This window comes from Cuculus canorus, chromosome 1 (assembly GCF_017976375.1).
Source record: "Cuculus canorus isolate bCucCan1 chromosome 1, bCucCan1.pri, whole genome shotgun sequence".
In the NCBI taxonomy this organism is placed as follows: Eukaryota; Metazoa; Chordata; class Aves; order Cuculiformes; family Cuculidae; genus Cuculus; species Cuculus canorus.
In genome coordinates, this window is record NC_071401.1 from 86,132,412 (window position 1) to 86,151,335 (window position 18,924).

The following is an 18,924-nucleotide window of genomic DNA, read 5'->3' on the forward strand; positions in this document are numbered from 1 at the left end:
AAGACTAAGTGAGGCAGCACAAGGCATTGCCTGGCTGCCAGCCACTCACTACTGCTGGAAACTTGGGGAGGAGGGAGGAAGGAGGCTCAAGCAGCAGCAACCTTCTGAGGTCCTATGGATACATGAGTAGTTCCTCCTTCCCTGTGATTCTTTTCCTGCCTAGGTCCTGAGGGAAAAAAACCCTGATGCTTTCTCCACCCCCGAACAGCCCACTGAAAGAGTCAGAGCCTTGACTCCAAAGCTTTTATCATCTCCAAGCAGGTCAGAGAGCTCCATATACCACACATGCTCTCACCCAGCCTTTTCCTCTCATTTCTAGAGATTATGTACCATGAAGTGATAAGAGGGCTGAAATGCCCTTGGAGTACATGAGACTTTTGCAGGTTGTTTAATGATACTTCCAGTCCTCATTCAGAATGTATCTTTCAAGCTTTGATCAAAGAGTGAAAACGCACAAGAATGTCATCTGGTTTTGGTCTGAAACAATGATGTAGCAGAAGAGGTCACCTGCCCCCTGGAAAGGAACAGTCTGAGGAAAAGATCCCATGGGAGTACTTGGTGGCACTCATAGTTACATGCCAGAGCAAAGAGAAATCATGCTTCTCCTGACACTCAGCCATGAATGATCTCTCTTTGCAAGGGAGTATAAAGACTTCTAGGAGAGAAGATTTAAGATCATGTTACAGAAAACCTGCAAGAGAGGGTAGGTGCTTACAGCTGATGCCTTCACAGCAACCAACAGTTGCCACCAACACAGCAGTGAGATCTCTCCATGATCTTCCCAAGCTTCTGCTTCAGCCCTCCCACTGTCATTGTGAAAGGAGTCCAAAGTGCTAAAGCACCAGTGACTCCCACAAATTAGGAAATATCTTTTTGCTGCTTTCTTCTTATTATTATAGACATGACAAATGCCTCCCTTTGCTTCATGGCAGTTAATGCAGTAGGGAGAAGTTTATCTAGAAAACCGATTCCTTCCCTGTCCATCATATGCCTACAACACATGAATATGTTCTTATTCATATTCTTATACTCATTCATATTAATATGAATAACATTGTGAAAGAACTAGTGCTCGTCATACATGCAGCTTTAATGAAGGACTCCAGACTGCTGATATGAAGAACTCAAATCAGAAATATTATAGAAAGATGGCCAGATAATTAAATACTATTTTTTTGCATAATATGCATGTTGAGAGAAATCTCAAAACTTAAGACCTATGTTCTTCCTTAGAAGAGCTAATACAACCTCAACCATACTTTTTTCAATGTTGTATTTTTACAGTATTGTAGAAACATCTGTAATTACACACAGAAGACATTCTGAAGGTGGATAATCACTCATTTGAGCAGTGGTAAGGGTATCTAGTGGTATCAAAAATTCAAACCACCCACCAGAATGTCCCACTGATTACTGACCAAGTATCAAAAAATAAGATGACGTAGATTTTTTTTTTTTAATTCTTCCATGCTCGATTCCAGATTTTACATTAGGATATGAAAATTACTGTAAGAGGAAAAACAAATCCTCACATTCCTCAGTCTTACTGCATGAAATAAGCTGGTAAGCAACTAAAAGCAGTAACAAAATTAAAGAACAACAATAAGTTTTTAAAAAGAAAATCTTAACAAGAAGTTTAGAATCCAGCATGGTTAGGACATTTATTTTTATTCTTAAGTAGTCACATCCATAAATCAGACAACAGGTTTTAAGTAAGGTGTTATAACTGAACTGCTTTCCAAGGTGGTTCTTAAACAGACTAATAACCTTACAGTGGGTCCTCCAGCTGCTACGAGTGCTGAATGACTGGGATGCTTCATTTGATAATGTACTGTCCTCAACAAAAGACTAATCTCACTGAGTGTTTAAAAGCTCTGGGACAGCTCAGACTAACTCCTGTCAAAGGTTGTTCATAGGAAGTCCTTTCTACCTGGAAATCACCTTGGTTTTTACATTAAAGAAGGTTACTTGTTTATATTATTGTGACTATTATTATAATTCCCTTTTAATTAATGAGGACAAAACATTGATGTTTTACTGTAGTTTATGGGCAGCAATTTTCTCACTGCCTAAGACACCGCTAAACTGAAAAGAGCAGCTTGCATGTTTCTTGTGATAACTATCTCAAGAGTAAAATCTGGCAAGTTACAACTCACTTCTTTGAAAGAAACTAGATCTCAGGTCAAATTCTCATCTTAATACGTCTTGATACGACTTACAGAATTTGGTTGGTTGGGTTTCTTTTGGGGTTTTTTGTGTTTTTTTTTAAACCACTCTCTCTTACCGCTAAGGGAAAAAAAATGTGAACCTACAGTGATATACCTCAGAACCTGAAAGTCTTACTCAACCATTGCTCACAGCTTGTGACATGCTCATACAGCTGTTCATAAATACACTGCCAGCAGCGGATAAACTATTTTGGGAATTACATGTCACTGTTGTCTCTGACAATGCCTACCTAACAGAGGTTAAAAACTGTTTACTGTACAGTCCTGAACAGAGCATAATTTCTCTACCAGACACTAAGCTTTCATGTTTCATCAGACATTAATGGCACTCAGACTTTTCAAGAAGCTTCGTCTCACATCAATTCAATACAGCTGCTATTCCCTGACCAGCTGATAAGAATGTTGGGTTTCTTCCTGCTGCCCAAAACCCAAATATAAATCTTTTAAAGATGCCCTACAGTGACACATATCGCCTCTTTAGGAACTGTAATTTAAAAATGCAAATTAGACAAATGCATAAAGGAAAGAAATTAATCAAGTAACGCTGCTTAATATCAGTTGAGTCTCAGCCATTGACTCTTTTATTATAACAATAATTAATGCCATCATCTACTCTGCTTTGAGAATAACTAACAGTAAACAGTCCTATTAAACATACAGACATACCGCTTAACAACTCTCCATGAAACAATATGGCACGCTGTACCAGACCTGTGTCTCACTGAATAAAAAAACCACCAAACTGATAGTGCCTCTGCAAAATATTAAGTGGGAGGTACCCAAGGCACCAAAATGCTATTGATTGCATCTAGACCAAGTGGATGAACACCACAGCATGTGTCAGCATCCTGACAACTGGACCAACTGATGTGACCTTTGGGAATTCAGTTTTAACGTGTAATGGCTTTTCTTCAGCCTGCAAACCCAGAAGCACAAGAAAGGATATGATGAACAACTAGGCTATAGCCCATTATAAGTTCGAGCTGTGAGTAGAGTTTGCAGTCAGAAAGGTCAGAAACTCTTCAGGTATGCTAGATGAGAAATAGCTATAATGGAAAACCCTAAAATAAATAATTAACAAACAAGCATTCAAAAATATTAATGAATGGTATCCATTTGCAAACCAAGAGTGTAAAACTCTTGAGTAAAATGTTCCCATACTGGTTACCTACAGAACATTACCTAACAGAATATCAGTCTCTCCGGTATAGTCTCTTTCATTGCTGATATACTGATGGTTTTGTTTTCAAGGGATAAAAGTTAACCCTTACCATGCAACTCCTCTACCATGGTTACACGTATTGTCTGTTACGTGTATGCCTACACAAGATGTAATCACACACTATTAGAAAGATTATCTACTCTAGGTCTGACTACTACCCAAGGCTTACAGAACCCAACCAGTTCTATTTTCTGAAATGAGGAGATTTTATTGTTCAGATTGTAGTTGCCTTGAACAGGACATCAGTGAACAAGATACTTTTAAAGAAAGACCATATGTATCGTCTCACAGGATTTCAATAGAAATCAGATGATCTGTGCAATAGGAACATGTCCTATCAGTACAAACATGGAAATAAATCAGTTGAATTTGAGTAAAATCTCATATTCAATACATGATGTACTAATAAATGTTCTTAATAAAAACTATTAAGGCAGAGAGGGGCAATTCAGCCTCTTTAGGCACCATTTCAGAAGGACAAATCAAAATATACAAACCAAAAAGAATAATGTTTATCCACTTTAGTCATTCGGAGCTGGAAGCTCACATTGCTGCACAAGAGCAGTGAGCCACAAGATCAACACAATAACTGCTGCTGGAAGCCCAGTTGAGGCTCAGAGGTGCCTCCCAGAATTCTCCCACCTTCTGTTAAGAACTCCAACACTTCTTCCACATTCACCACAGAGAACTGCCATCACCGTACCCCCAAATTAAATTGGAAAGTTGGCACCAGTGCACCACAGTCTGCAAGCGTGAAGGTGTTCTTCACCATTTTGTCTTGCCTTGATGATTAAGAAAGACAAACAGATGCACAGAGCAGCATTTCTGACTGCACCTTACCACTGCAATTACTGTTCACAGTGACACTAACGCACCAGGAGGAGACTCGTACTGACATACAGAAAGGCTGGAGGAGGGGGAAACCAACACTATGGCATGGCAGACCAAATTCTCTTGGGCCATCACAGCAAAGGTTACAGTCATTTGCAGATTAAAAGCAAAATACTATCATTCTGAGGTAAGCCACCTGCCATTAAATGTTCACTCTCAGAAGCTCACCTGAAAAAAAATTATGCAAAGCCAAACCATTTTGATTCCTGCTCTTCCCATCTCTCCCCTCACCCAAAGGTCCTTGAATTCTCCAGGATAACAAAATAACAAATTCTCATTTCAGAGATGCCCTGGAGCCATAACGAAGGATGAGAAAATCTGTAAGTGGGCTATAAAAGAACAGTGTTAAAAACGGATCTGCTGTAGGGGAACAGCTTTTGGAAAGAAAAGTAGCTGGAGTGGTTCTTGGTACTTTGAAGACATTCAGATGGAAGTTAGAAGAAAATGGGAGTGTTTCATAACGGTGTGAATATAAACTGATGTCTGTCAGCCTCAGAACCTTTGAGACTCACATATCACTGATTTTTACTAACTTTCCTCTTTCGGCATTTGGTTTTTTTCTATGTTCTTAGTTTATGTGGCTAGTCAAACTACATCAACATCTACCAGATTCATTAAATGATACAGCTAAGGTCACTGTTGAGACTACCCGTTGCCATTTCCACTTGACCATTAAACAACAATTAAGTCATTTAACACTGTTGGCTTATTATGTACCTTAAGTAGCAATAAATTTAACTGAAGAGTGAAAATTGCCCAACTTGAGTCAGGAACAGATGTTTCATTAAAACTGATAAAACTGCTATGTTGTTTAAAGAATAAAGCAGTCCAGAGCAAGAACTTTAGTATCTTAAAAGGAAAAGCTTCTGTTAAAAGAACAACGAATTGGAAATTTGATACGCATATTAAATTTCAATTCAAAAATTTTACAGTTATTACTAGTATCTGTATAAATGGCCATGTTACAACAAATGAGCTCAAAGAGAATTTGAAAACACTTCCTTCACGGACAGGTTATTTTATAATTTCTTCCTATGGGTTATTTCTGCTTTCTCTGATGCAATCCCTGTCAAAGACAGGATACGTGACTTCCTGGAACAACAATCTGATCAGGCACAGAAGTGTTCACAGCATGTTCCTACCTTCTTTTATTAGTACCAAATAATTCTCCCAAGTAATTAAGCTTCATTTTTATGAACACCTAAACCTCTAAAGACATAAAGCTGAGGCAACTATATTTCAGACTTGCAATTCATCTAATATAGCAATTTGTAGGTGTGTGAACTGGATACGTGAAGAAAAAAAACTAATATTTTATCTCTTTTTTTTTATTTTTTAACAGTAGTTTCTTTTATGTCTCAAAGACACAGGCAGGTGAGGAACATTACCTTGGGCCAGGCTGCATCTTCCATGTTCACTTAAAAAAATAATAAGCTTTCAGTAATTTGTAAGAATTTAAATTAGACATAAGGATCCCCTAGCAAATTACTATACACTGGCACCAATTAAAGTGTGGTAAACTTAGGGGAAGGCAACACATCAGTCAGCACCTGGGATGTACAGAGCACTACATCACATAGCTCAATTATTCCCTACAGGGCTAAGTGTAGGAGTTGGAAAATGGAAATGAAAACTCTTGACAGCATTGATGTACTTGGTCTCCCTTTTTTGCATTTACCTGGATTGCAGCGTTCATGTTTTCTATCCTATTTTTAAAACACATACATACTAAGATCTTTACTAGCTTCTTCATATAACTGAGAAAGAAAATTTGGATCCTAATGCGGAAAAAGTAATAGTATCTAATGAACATGCAATGCAAAATCAACTTTAATAATATCTTCTCAGATAAAATATTACTGAACAGTCTGAAAAGACTTCAAACATCCCATTATTACCATTTTGACCTGAGGCAAAGCAAAGCACTGAAAATACATCAAGGGTTCTGTTCAAGACTAAACGGGTTATGCTTGTATTATGCAATTTGTATGAGAGTTAGGCAATGATGAAGACACCCAATTGAAAAATAAAATAAATTGGTAGGTTATACAGTATCACTTTTATCAAAGCGTCACCCCGTGCGACACTGTGCAAAGAATCACCTTGTCTAATCTGTTTTGTACACGTATATAAATACCTAAATTTACTAATAAAAAGCACACATTATGCAACCTTCACTAAAATCAGCATCATTTCCACATTAATGAGCTTTTGGTCTCAACTCCAAAAGAAATAAAACTAGCCAGAAACAGGACTGCCCTCTTGGACTTTCCTTGCTCCTGAAAAGGAAAAGAGCAGAATTTTGTAAGAAAAAGAAAGAAAACCTGCCTAAACACTCCTTCCTCTAGCCGAAATAGGGAAGTATCAGAAGAAAAGCAGCTGCAACAGGACATTAGGACTGACCAACAACAGTATCAAAAATATCATGCAATCTCCGGATCAAAGGCAACTGCAGAGTCAGAGTGTGGTTCAATTAATAAGCGACTGTTTGAAGATCTACCTGTATTAAAAGGGATGTTGGCATATGCAAATACTATTTGTCCTGAATCTTTTAGACCACTCACTTTAAGAGCAGAAAAATAAAAACAGGGCAATACATTATAATTAAATGGCAAGTCAATACACGTCTGCTTTTGTGTTTGGTTAGCCCGAACTTATACATCTTCTATCCCTTTTCGACATACAGAGCTGTATTCTGGTTGATTTTTTAACAAATTGTTGCCACAGTGCTAATACTATAAGGAAAAAAAGTCTTTACACTGTTTTGCTCCTTTTTTCTCATATCGCCTTTCTAAAGTATGCTTGGTACGTCTTTAATTGCAGAGCATTGTACAGATACTTGAGTTAGAATAATAGAATCATAGAATCATAGTATCGTTTGGGTTGGAAGGGACCTTTAAGCATCATCCAGTTCCAACCCCTCTGCCATGGGCAGGGACACCTCCCCCTAGATCAGGCTGCCCAAGGCCCCATCCAACCTGGCCTTGAACACCTCCAGGGATGGGGCAGCCACAAATTCCCTGGGCAACCTGTTCGAATGCCTCACCACTCTCATTGTGAAGAAATTCTTCCTTCTGCCTAGTCTAAATCTGCCCCTCTCCAGTTTATACCCATTGCCTCTCATCTTGTCACTACAAGCCTCTGTAAATAGTCCCTCCTCAGCTTTCTTTTAGCCCCTTCAGGTACTGGAAGGTGGCTATAAGATTTCCTCGGAGCCTTTTCTTCTCCAGGCTGAACAAGCCCAAAACTCTCAGCCCGTCATTGTATAGGAGGTGCTCCAGCCCTCTGATCATCCTTGCAGCCCTCCTCTGGATCCATTCCAAAAGCTCCATATCCTTCTTATGTTGAGGATTCCAGAACTGGACACAATACTCCAGATGAGGTCTCACAAAACAGGAACAGAGAGGCAGAATCACCTCCCTGATTTCAGTTAGCCTGAAACAGATTATGCTGACATAAATAGACTGTTTTCACCAGCTAAACTAGAGTTTAGTAGGAGATAATTTAAGCTATTTTTCATCATGGTAAATAAGCCTGCACCAAATGCTAGATTTGACTGCCCTAGTGCTCAAGTTGGCTTGTTTAAAGCCGGTTTATGTACATGTGCTGTACAGACATAACCTCCTTTATGAATGCAGCATAGTCACTGATATATCTTCTAGAGAAATAGCTTAATTTTTATTATACCCTCTATTATTTATTAACAGAACCATTAAAGGAAAAGAGTTAGCTATTAAATGGTCTGCCAAGCAGCCTAAACTAGAGCATGGATTGCCCTATTTTATCTTATAGATGCGCTTCTGTTAATAAAATCCAAAGCTCCCGAAAAATATTAAAAAACCTCCACCAGAGAGGCACATCTGAAGTCATAATAAGCATGCAATTTGGGTATTCAAAATGACATCATGACAGCTGCCATGCCTTCCAAGTATTGAAAGTGCTTTAAAAATAAAGCAGCAGTAACGCAGTTTGGCAAATTGCTTCAGTTGGCTTCCTACCATCCAAAAGTCAACACTAACAGCAACTTGGTTTGATTTTTTCATCTGCCTTTTGGAAATTAGATTAGACAGTGAGAAGATTCAGGATTTTTCTTTTTCTTTAATTTCTGTCCCAGTGCCTCAGTAAGAGTTTGCAACAATGTACCCAAATCACTTTGTAAACCTAGCACACATTCCAAACAAGCTAATTGAAATATTTTTTTCTGCTGCATGTTTGAAAAGTATCATTATGCCTTACATATTTCCTTTGCAGAAAATTTTAACCTTGATAAAAGTACTGCCTCTCACTTTCACTTCATTTTGTTTTACTGATTCTGGAAATCTTTGCTGTAACAATTAATTCAATCAAGAAAAAAAAAACCAAAAACTGAAAATCTGTTAGAAGTGTCTTACCTAAAGACTGGTAAAGCTCAGTCATCTTGGGATGATCCCAGCAGGTCGTTTGTGTCTCATGGCTACAATACAAAACATGAATGTTAGTAAAGTAAAATTGCTTTTCCCACCATGCAGGCTGCACATCAGAGCATAGTGCCAGACCACTGCCAACAACCTGAGCTGCTCTGGCAGGGGGTCTCAGCAGGGGCAGGTATATCTTCTTTCAACATGAGGCATTAACTCAAAGTGCTTTATTTAGGCATGGGCTCAAGAAACAAAATAAAAGTAGTGCTAATATTAAAAAGACAGTAAATATTCAGATATGCCATAACGTCTTGAGGAATTTCTAATTATACTGACCAATTTTTAAAAACTCCTTGTTTTGTATGTATCACAGAATCATAGAATGGTTTAGGTCAGAAAGGACCTTAAAGATCATCTAGTTCCAGACACCTGCCATGGGCAGGGACACCTTCCACTAGATCAGGGTGCCCATAGGCCCAGCCAACCTGGCCTTGAACACCTTCAGAGATGGGTCATCTGTGACTTCTCTGGACAACCTGTTCCAGTGCCTCACCACCATCACAGTAAAAATTTCTTCCTAATATCTAAACCAAATCTCTGCTCTTCTGCTTAAAAGTGTTTGCCCTCGTTTGGCATCCTTGATAAAGAACCCCCCTCCAGCTTTTGTTCTCTAGTTCCGCCAAACTAGAGGAAAGACATTTGAAAGTGCTTAGCTCTTGAAGTGTTTATGGAAATTCTGACCAGATACTGAGATCCATGGTATTTTTTACTTGCTTTAAACTGCGTGCTCCTTACACGCTTCCCATGTGGTATATAAGAACTACTCAAAACAGCGGTTGCAATCCTTTCTTTCAGTCCAAACATCTGTATTAAAATCCTCATGCAACAGCCCACTGATCCACCACCAGCTTACACCGCTTTTCAGTCTAATGCATTGCACCCCCCAATATTCATGGCCTCTTTTAGCCAACACTGTTGCTGCTCCTTGCTCCTTGGGACTCCGAGGCCCTTTCCCCTGCCCAGAAGGTTCCTGTGCACTGTCAGGCAGTAGAACTGTTGGGACAACAGGGAAAAGCTAAAGCGGGGTTATGAAACGCTGCAGTACGACTAGAATGTAAATTGGACAGTCTCTGCATTAAGGCTAGCAGTCTTCAGCTTTGCAACACAACATGTTGCCAAAAGACATGCAGCGTGTGAACGCCAACAAAATAAAGTGCTAGCAGGTGTAGTAGCAACTCACGTCTCCTATGATTACACACCTCGTTATTTTTTTTTGTAATGACAGCATAGCTAACATGAACACATTCCCATTAACATAGAAAACTTGAAAAAAAATGTTCCTTATCTATCCGTAACCAAAAAGTCCTGCTTCTACAGATTTCAGCTGTCATTAAAAGATGACCATGAGTACCCATAAAAAATTCTGTTAAGTGTATGTAGCACACAGTTGCTGGCAATCACATTTGTCATTTCAGTACTTAAAAAGAAGACATCCTGGTTCCAATACACATACATCACTCAGGACAAAATATGCAGGACAGCAGGACCTGATCCACAGCGGTGTGAAGCTCCTGAGCACACACCTTCCAGTTCCAAGAGACTAAACCTCAACCCAGCCAGCGGGCTGAACATACCTGTGCACCCATCTGTGCACTGGAAAACTGATACAGTGAGGCAGTGCTATGGAACAAACGGTCCTTGAGTTCTCTTTCTGATGTAGTGATGTTCCCAAGTACACCTTTACCATTTATAGAGTAAGAAGGGGTAAAATTTTCAATGAATCACTTCAACACCACCTCTACTCATGGAAAAAAGAAAATCGTGACATGTTTTCTTAGTATGATTTAATTTTGGTCTTAAAAGACACGCTATTTATTTCATCCACGTGAATGCTTTACTGGCCCAGTAACCTCCATATATTCATTAGCTTACTATATATAGTATTTCCAGATTTTGCTCTGTAACTGCAAGAAAGAACAAAAGGGAACACAAGCACTAAGAATAATGGAAAAATGCTGCCATAGCACTGCCCTAGTTGAGCACAGGCTTTTACACAAGCTCTGTCTCATCAGCCTCAGCATCCCCTCCCCTTCCTAATTCCTGCGGTGACCGAAGGCAATGAACGAGGGAGGAGGTCACTAGAAGAGCAAAAGCAGTCTTGTTCTTTGCTTTGGTAGAAAATGAGTCCTGCGAAGGGAGGTAGCTGCAATCATATTGAGAAATCCGAGTCTGGTCAGATTTTTTTTTTTTTTTTTTAATAAAGGCAGAAAATGGGTAGCTTCAAGTGAAAACCTGCAGATCTGAGCTCCTGAGCTCAGCACCTGAGCTCCTGAAGTTCCTACCACATTTGGTACGGGCAGGTTCTTCAGAGAGAATGTAGCCGCAGCAGCCTTTACCATACCCAGGTATAAAATGCATTTTTGAAGAAAAACACAAATGGTTTCATCTACACATTGAGCCCCTAAAAACCTGGCTACCAGAAGCCTCTGCTTATACAATGGCAGCCCAAAGGAAAAGAGGAAGGGAGTGTATTCATCTAAGAACCCTGTAGCCAGAGATGTCAGGATTTAGGTAAACAGACCCAAATAAACACTTGAACCCACAGACCTGTGACCATTTGTTTGTACCCAATGTCAGTTCCAGATCAACAGTTCCTCAGGCATGAGCCTGATCGCCCTGGCTTGCCTCCCCAGGGGCAGTTAGCCCCAGAAGCTGGGGATATTTGAACAGCAACTGCAGCATGGTTTGTATGCCAAGTCATGTACTAAAATGAGAAAAAGAACTTATGCACACAGTTACAAGAAACCTCAGAAAATGATCTACCTAATTTTCCCTGTGAAATTAGTTGGGCAGCCCTAGATTATTCTATGGATAAACTTCAAACTCCATAGCTGCTAACCTGGTAGCCTTTGAAGGCACCAATTCCCCAATAAAATATTTTAAAGCTATCAGATAAAGGCAAAATACGATTGTGGAATCTCACGCCTGCACTAGATAGAAAAACAAAAGGATCATCTTAGACGTGGAGAACTATCATAGGTAATCACTAATCAACATTACATGGATGAGTAATTTACTGTTGGGTTTTTATTATTATTTTTGATGGTAAGCCCCAACCATATATCAGTGAATTTAGTGTGTATGGTTTAAGCTTATGGCATTTGCCAATCTTCCTGAAGACACATAACAGATTTTCCTAAGATCTTGTAAATAAAATTTCCATTGCCAAAGAAATACAGGATTCCAACTGTTTTCAGATATTCTGAATACCAGTAACTCCTAAACATCACTCAGCGTGCTTTTCTTCCACGGTATGAAATCAATTCCCTTGGAGATGTACATTTTGTAAGGACTGATTTTATTCACTTCACCTGCCAGTGTCTAAGACTAAATTTGTAGGGCAGGCATATCCCCTCTATCTCCCTCTTTGCTTTATTTACAAAGTACATCAAATCTTAGGGGACATACCCCCTTCTTTAGGCAGTAAAAGTCAGGTCAGTAAAGACCCTAACTCTTGCCTCTGTCAGCAGCGACTACCCGTGGGGCAGAGTGCCCCGCAGCCTTGGCAATTTAGCAGAGATCACTCAACCTCGTATCCTGTACAAGACCCAGCAACAGACTCATGAGCCATCAAGTACACCTCTGTGTTATTGCAAGAAAAAGCAAAGGTTATACAGGAAACTGAACCTTGGTTGCTGTGATTTCTGTGGAGGTTGAGCGCCCGTACTGATCCAGGGCAGATTTTGCTGGTACTTTACATGCAGAACACAAGAAGGCTGCAGCTATTTTGCTCCAGCTAAAAGGTGTTTGCCTCTTAACTGAATGTTTTCAGCTCAGAAAGTTATCAACAATTCCACACACAAGGGCAGCTCCAGGAAAGGTTAGATTCCATCGAGGCTATTCTTCATAAGCCCCTTTGCCATTTTCAAAGACCATTTAATTGTGAGCTTTGGGGTTGGACCAGTGGGGAAGGATTTGCGTTTATGCCCTTATTGTGAACACCGTCTGAAGTGAAATGCCAGCTCAGCAGTTTCAGGCAGCCTCAACCACACTTGGGAATGCTGTAGCATCCTTAATAGATCTGCAGCAAAGCATTTGCCAGAGTTTCAAACTCCGGTGAACAAGACCCTTTACAGCTTGCTACTCAGAAAGACATGAAAAGCTTAGTGCGAGTCCTCTTCATTAGCAGCAGCTAAAGCAGAGTGAGAATATGTGCAGAAGTAGTCACGATGCTTTTCCAGGGAACCACCAACATAAAAAGGCACAATGCAGACAGCCAGTAGTTTTGCAATACTGCACACGCTTAGAGGATACATTTTTCAATTTGGTTCTACATTTAGGTCAACTAGATTGATCACTAGCTTTTAAATCACAGACATTTTGCAACAAATAAAAATATAAGTGGGCTCAAGTGGCGTATTTTTCCCTTTCTCACCTGACTTAAGCTGCAAAGGAGGAAAGGCAATTAAAACCAGGCCTGAAAAAGAGAAGAGCAGCAATGGATAATGGTGACACCTAGGCACTGGTGTGACTGACACGCTAAATACACTGATAACTCAGTGGGATAAAAGCATAGTCTTTACTTAACACATTCTTTGGGAATTGCAGGACCACTTCATTAAAGGACGATTAGATTATATTAGCAAGGATAATTTTCAAGTATATGGAGAATCCTGTCACATCACAATACGCCTGTGTGAACTCTGTTCCAGACAACAGCAGAGACTTGTCTCGCATTGCTGTTGGCAGAGCCAATAACATATAGGATTGAAAACCTGAAATGAAAAGATGATGTACTAACTGACACACTAGCTGAATTACGGTTCCTTTACTATAACTTGATCAGTCTGGACAAAACACAGCTATTTACCTTCCTGCCTTTTACACTACTTCTGAGCAACACCAGCAGCAGGAGGAGTGGAGAGCAATGCTTCCCCTCACCCAAATTCCTGAAAAAACTTCCCCCCAAACATTCCTGCATAAGCCACACTAAAACATTCACAAACCTCTTAACTGGTTTTGATTGCACTCCTTCTTCCAAATTTTTCTTTGTTTGTTTGTTTTTAACATATATCTAGGATTCAGTCCCATGTATTCACTGCTCAGCTCGAGTCTAGAGTTTTAGGTTGCAACTGCAGAATCTTTTTTAAACTTACACTCCGCTTCACTGGTGATATCAGAGCTAGTTCTGCTGTGCTACTCCCCTAGCCCCTTATTCAAAAATGCGACATGAACTAGATGTGCATGTGTGTAGATGTGCATAGAATAAGAAATTCCATCAGGCAGCACTAAATAAACAGTCCCATACACTCATGAAAAACCCAAAATTAAAGTAATGTTTTACAAAGCACTGAACTGATCAATTTTCAAGCCATACAATTTACAATACTTCTCACCTTTTGGCTTTAAAATGAATGTTATCCAAATCACCTTATGACTGTTGTCAAAAAGCCAAAATAAACATGATACAGTTGTTTGAATTTTACTAAACTAACCTGAATGCAACTGAAGTTAATTGTATGAATAGACACTACTGCTCATTTAAAAGAAAAACATTTTCAACAGCAGATGACAGTGATTGCAAGGAAAATTTAATAGTTGTCTTTTAACAGTGTTTCATTAATTCCTTAGATAAAACAAGTTACTGTTGTGGAAAGTATTAGGGATGTAAAGAGGTGGCACTCCTTTCTTCTTCACAAAGGACTACTGTTTTTCATCTGTAAATCTAGAGACTACTGATCTGTGCAGAGATTATTTCTGTTTAAGCCAAGGATCAGTGTCTTTTCAGCAGGAATTTGACTTTAGCGTGTTTTATCGGCTTTTGCGAGATTTATCAGACTGCTGAAGGCAGACACCCATATATATTAAAGTTTCTTGCTATTACTGGAAATGAATAGTAGGAGAAGAGCAAATATCAGCTGCCAAGTACTGAATAGTAACTTTTTTTTTTCCTTCCCCTTGATGTTAAACATTTATTTTGTGCACTCTGTCGGGGGCAAAGATTCCTGCTCAGTAGCTAAGGCTCCGCGAGCCTGCCCTCCTAGCTGTTACTCCTCCACTGATCTATTTGCTTTTCAAAGCCTGTCCTCTCCACTTCTGCCAAAGCAATTTCACTGTAGGGTCTTGCCAATTCCAGCTTTAGTGATGGCCGCAAACAATTCCTCAGTGCTAAAAGGTCAAAGACCCTACATATAACCATGTTTCTTGTTTCCTCAGCTCTGCAGGCATACACCTGCAAAACCCACTTCTCAGCCCAACTTCAGCTTACGATGAGGACTGGGGACACTGCTGCTGTACGAGACTGTAAGATGTTTTACAACAGGTATTAAAAGGCAATATAACGTACCATATAATAACAAGAAACACAGAACTCACAATGCAATAGCCCAGATGGAATTCTCCAGCCTCCCTCCCCCAAGATTATTTCCAATGAAATTACTGGGAGAAGCAAAACACTTCTGAACACGCTTCTCCTCAGGAATTCTGTTAAAGTTCGCTCTGGAACCGAGCTACACACTGGGTGCTACACAGGTAACGTTTTACAGCACTGCGCTACCTTTAAAACCCAAGGAATAGCGAAAAGAGCCAATTCCCATCCTCCCGGCGCCCCTCAGAGCACCCCGCGTCCCCGGCACATCCACGATTGCAGGGTTTCACCTGTGTGCCAACCCACATCTGCGCGGGGGCACCCACATCTGGGGAGGAGCAGCCACATCTGCGTGGGGGGGCACCCACATCTGGGAGGGGGCACCCACGCCTGCGCGGGTGGGGAACCCACATCTGGGGAGGAGCAGCCACATCTGCGCGGGAGGCACCCACACCTGCGCGGGGGGGAAGGGGGAGCACTCACATCTGGGGAGGAGCACCCACATCTGGGGGGGAGCAGCCACAGCTGCGCGGGGGGTACCCACGCCTGGGCAGGGGGGCAGCCACGCGCGGGTGCGATCTCACCTCGCCATGCCCTACGTGTTCCAACCGGGCGCACCCAGCGCAGAACCACAGCCCCGTGGAAAGGGGAACAGGCGTTGAATCAAACACCGTTTCAAGTTCTCCGAAAGAAACCAGGCAGCGAGTTTGGGGTTTTTTTTTGTTTGTTTTTTTTGCTTCTTTTTTTTTAGCGCAATAAATGAAAGGTACGGCCGCTTCCCTCCCTCCCCCCCCCTTCCCCCTTTCTCCGGTCTGTACACAGCCACGCTGCTCTCCACCTTCACGGAGCATTCACAGAAGAGTTTGAGTCGGAGGGGACCTTAAAGATCATCTGGCACGAGCATCATCATCACGGGCACGCAGCTGGAACACCGGGAGCCTCCACCCCGTCCATTCCCACCGCCATCCCGCCGGCACCTGCCACCCCCGCACGCGGCTCACCCCTTCAGCTGCTCCCTCATGGTGGCTGCTCGGCGGCGCGGCGGCGGCGGCAGAGGCGAAGCAGGCGCTGGGCTCGGCTCAGCCCCGGGGAGCGGAGGGGGCGGCGCCTCCCTTGGCCGCGCCCCGAGCCCCGCACCAGCGCGGCTCCCGCTCCATCCTCGCCTCCTCCCGTGCTGCCGCATCGCTTCTGCCGCCGGGATGCGGCGGCTCGGGGCAGCCCAAGGGGTTTCCCTCGGGTTGTTTTCCTTCTGTTGTGGTTTTGTGTTTTTTTCTTTTTTTTTTTCTTTTTTTTTTTTTTTTTTTAATTTTATTTATTCGCGTTTATTCGCGTTTCCCCCGAGTCACGGGTGAGCGCAGAGCCGGGCTCGGGAGGGAAACTTAATTGAAATATGCGCCGAAGATAGGACGGGTTTGAAATGCCTTAACGTGGGGTTTTATTCTTCGCAGCCGTTAATTACGGCGCTTAAAATGCCGAGTGGTTTATTTGTGAGTGAAATCAGGTAATTTCGTTCCTAAGGGCTGGGAAGGATGAGGTTCTCTCCTGGAATTGTCAGAGCGAATGGAATAGTTCTGCTCATGCTGAGTAACTGTCGCGATGTTTCTTTGTATTAATTCCTAATTAATATGCAGCACACAAATAAAAGCTACCAATCTCCTCTTGGTCTCACAAATCAGCGCAGCCAGGCTGCTCTCATGCAAGTTTTACATCCTATGTCCTCTCCTCATTAAAACACCACCACGTAGAGAACTGTGTCCTTCACACAACTTGGGAGTTTTTCAAGCCATACAGACTGTGCTTTCTTGGTAAAGCCACCCAAAAAGAGTGCCTTCCAAACGTACAAGAGAGGTCCCTGTTTTTACACCGGGGAGATGCAGGCCTAGAAGCACGGGAAACTCGTCTGACCCGTAGTTTCCATACAACAGGTATAGCCCATAGGCTGCTTTCCTATTCCACAGATGCTAGTAACCACTGAACTCGGTGGCTTTTACAGAATCATTGAATAGAGTCACCGAGTTGGAAAAGACCTCGGAGATCGAGTCCAACTACACCTATCTGCCACTAAAACACATCCTCAAGTACCTCATCTACCTGTCTTTTAAGCACCTCCAGGGATGGTGACTCAACCCCCTTCCTGGGCAGCCTCTGCCAGTGCCCAACGACCCTTTCGGTGAAAAATCTTTTCCTAATGTCCAATCTGAACCTCCCCTGGTGCAGCTTGAGACCATTAAGTACCAGGATATTTAAGGCTCCTCTTAAGGCTCCAGGAAGCTGGGTTACCTGATTTTAGGAAAAGCTCGACAGCAGTTCAAGGAAAGCCCTCATGTTTGTGGGTTTTTTTCCTAGAACCATTAAAAGTGTAAATTGCTCGAGGTTCAACCCTTCAGGCCCTCACATGCAAATGTAAAACCTAATGGAATTAGATATTAAATACTTGTAGATTCTAGGCAATTTAATTTGGTTCTAACTCACTTACCTATAATCTACAGCACCACCCCAACATGCAAGGAAAAGAAGATTCCTTTCTGTGTAAACTAAAATCGCTGTGTTAAAGCTTATTAGACTCTGAGAATTTTTTGTTTACTTCAGTGGACCTGGTATTAGACCAGTCGCTGTGTCAGATAGCTTAGTTCTGAGATGAATGAACTGACTGAAGGCTGTTAAGTGTGTTATATCAACACTCCATCTTTTTCCAACTTCACCTAAGTTTTAAGAAATGAGGGTTCTCTCTTTAAGTCTTTAAAATAGGATGTTTAGCATATTCCTTGGGAGAAACCTCACAGGCCACTACAAGGACAGAGCAGCTGCTGGTGTCTTACAAAGGGATTTGGGGTAGCCAGAAGCCTGCCGCTTCACAGCAAAAGTGGTTTGTTTTCCTTCAAGAAGTATCCAACACTGATACTCCCGATACACATTCCTTCAATTTTTACTGTTTCTGGAGTTTCCTAGTGAGCCTAAACAGAAGTTTGATGCTGCTATTATAGCCTTGGTCTTCTTTCCCATACAATAGTGCCAAGTAATAAGAATTTAAAAACCAGTCTGAATTTCTCATGCTTTGCATAATCTTCTTTCTCCTTGAGTTACAAATAAAACATTGTATTCAATTAGACTCACAGCAGGTGAAAACCCCAATTAGTGAATCCATTTTCTTGGCTTTTTTTCCCTACCTTACACCCACACATCACTTTTTTTTTTTCCTTAAACAATAAAGGGGCAGTCTGAGTCATTCTTCAATTGAAAAGCAAATTAACCCTTTGATCTCCCAAATCAGACTATTACCCACTCAAAATCATCCAGGGGAAAACATGAATGTTGAAAGATTAAGAGATTAAGGCCTATTGACTTTATAATTTGATTTTATATCTAAAAAGTTCTATTTAATGTAGTTCCGATTGTTGTCTCCAAATTCACAAAAGCCTTTATCTGTTTTGATTGACTTCAAAATTATACTTTTGCTGTCTAATTTACACAAGTAATACCACTTATTCCAAATTATTTTTAAACTACCCATAATTTATTATAAAAACATATTTTGTTTTCAGTGTAAATGGTTACTGTCTTTAGCATTTGTAACTGAGGCCAATCTTTATGCCATTCTTAATTTTAAGCAATTTATTTGATAAAATACAGGTTTTTTTCCCATGGCAAATAAAACAGGATTACAGAGTAACCAGAATTTTAATTCCCTGTTGTTCTTTTCATATCTGAGGGCTATCCAGTCAATTTGTGCACCTTCACAGAGACCTTATTCAGAAGTGGAACAATGTTTATTTCTTTTATACTGTAGGTTTGTCCTGGACTATATCTAATCAAGGTATT

At 41.0% G+C, this 18,924-nt stretch overlaps 1 protein-coding gene across 16 annotated transcripts in view; it reads right to left on the reverse strand.

The window, feature by feature from the left end:
- DMD (dystrophin) overlaps window positions 1–18,924 on the reverse strand; it is a 1,193,355-nt gene that overhangs the window by 69,503 nt on the left and 1,104,928 nt on the right. For 12 of the 16 annotated variants that reach the window (XM_054050408.1, XM_054050369.1, XM_054050393.1 and 9 more), the window contains one exon: window positions 8,733–8,794. In XM_054050408.1, coding sequence (XP_053906383.1) covers window positions 8,733–8,794 — 62 coding nt within the window. Of the gene's footprint in view, window positions 1–8,732; window positions 8,795–16,106; window positions 16,201–18,924 lie in introns of those variants that run through there. The other 4 variants (XM_054050492.1, XM_054050464.1, XM_054050483.1 and 1 more) reach the window with 1 other exon arrangement.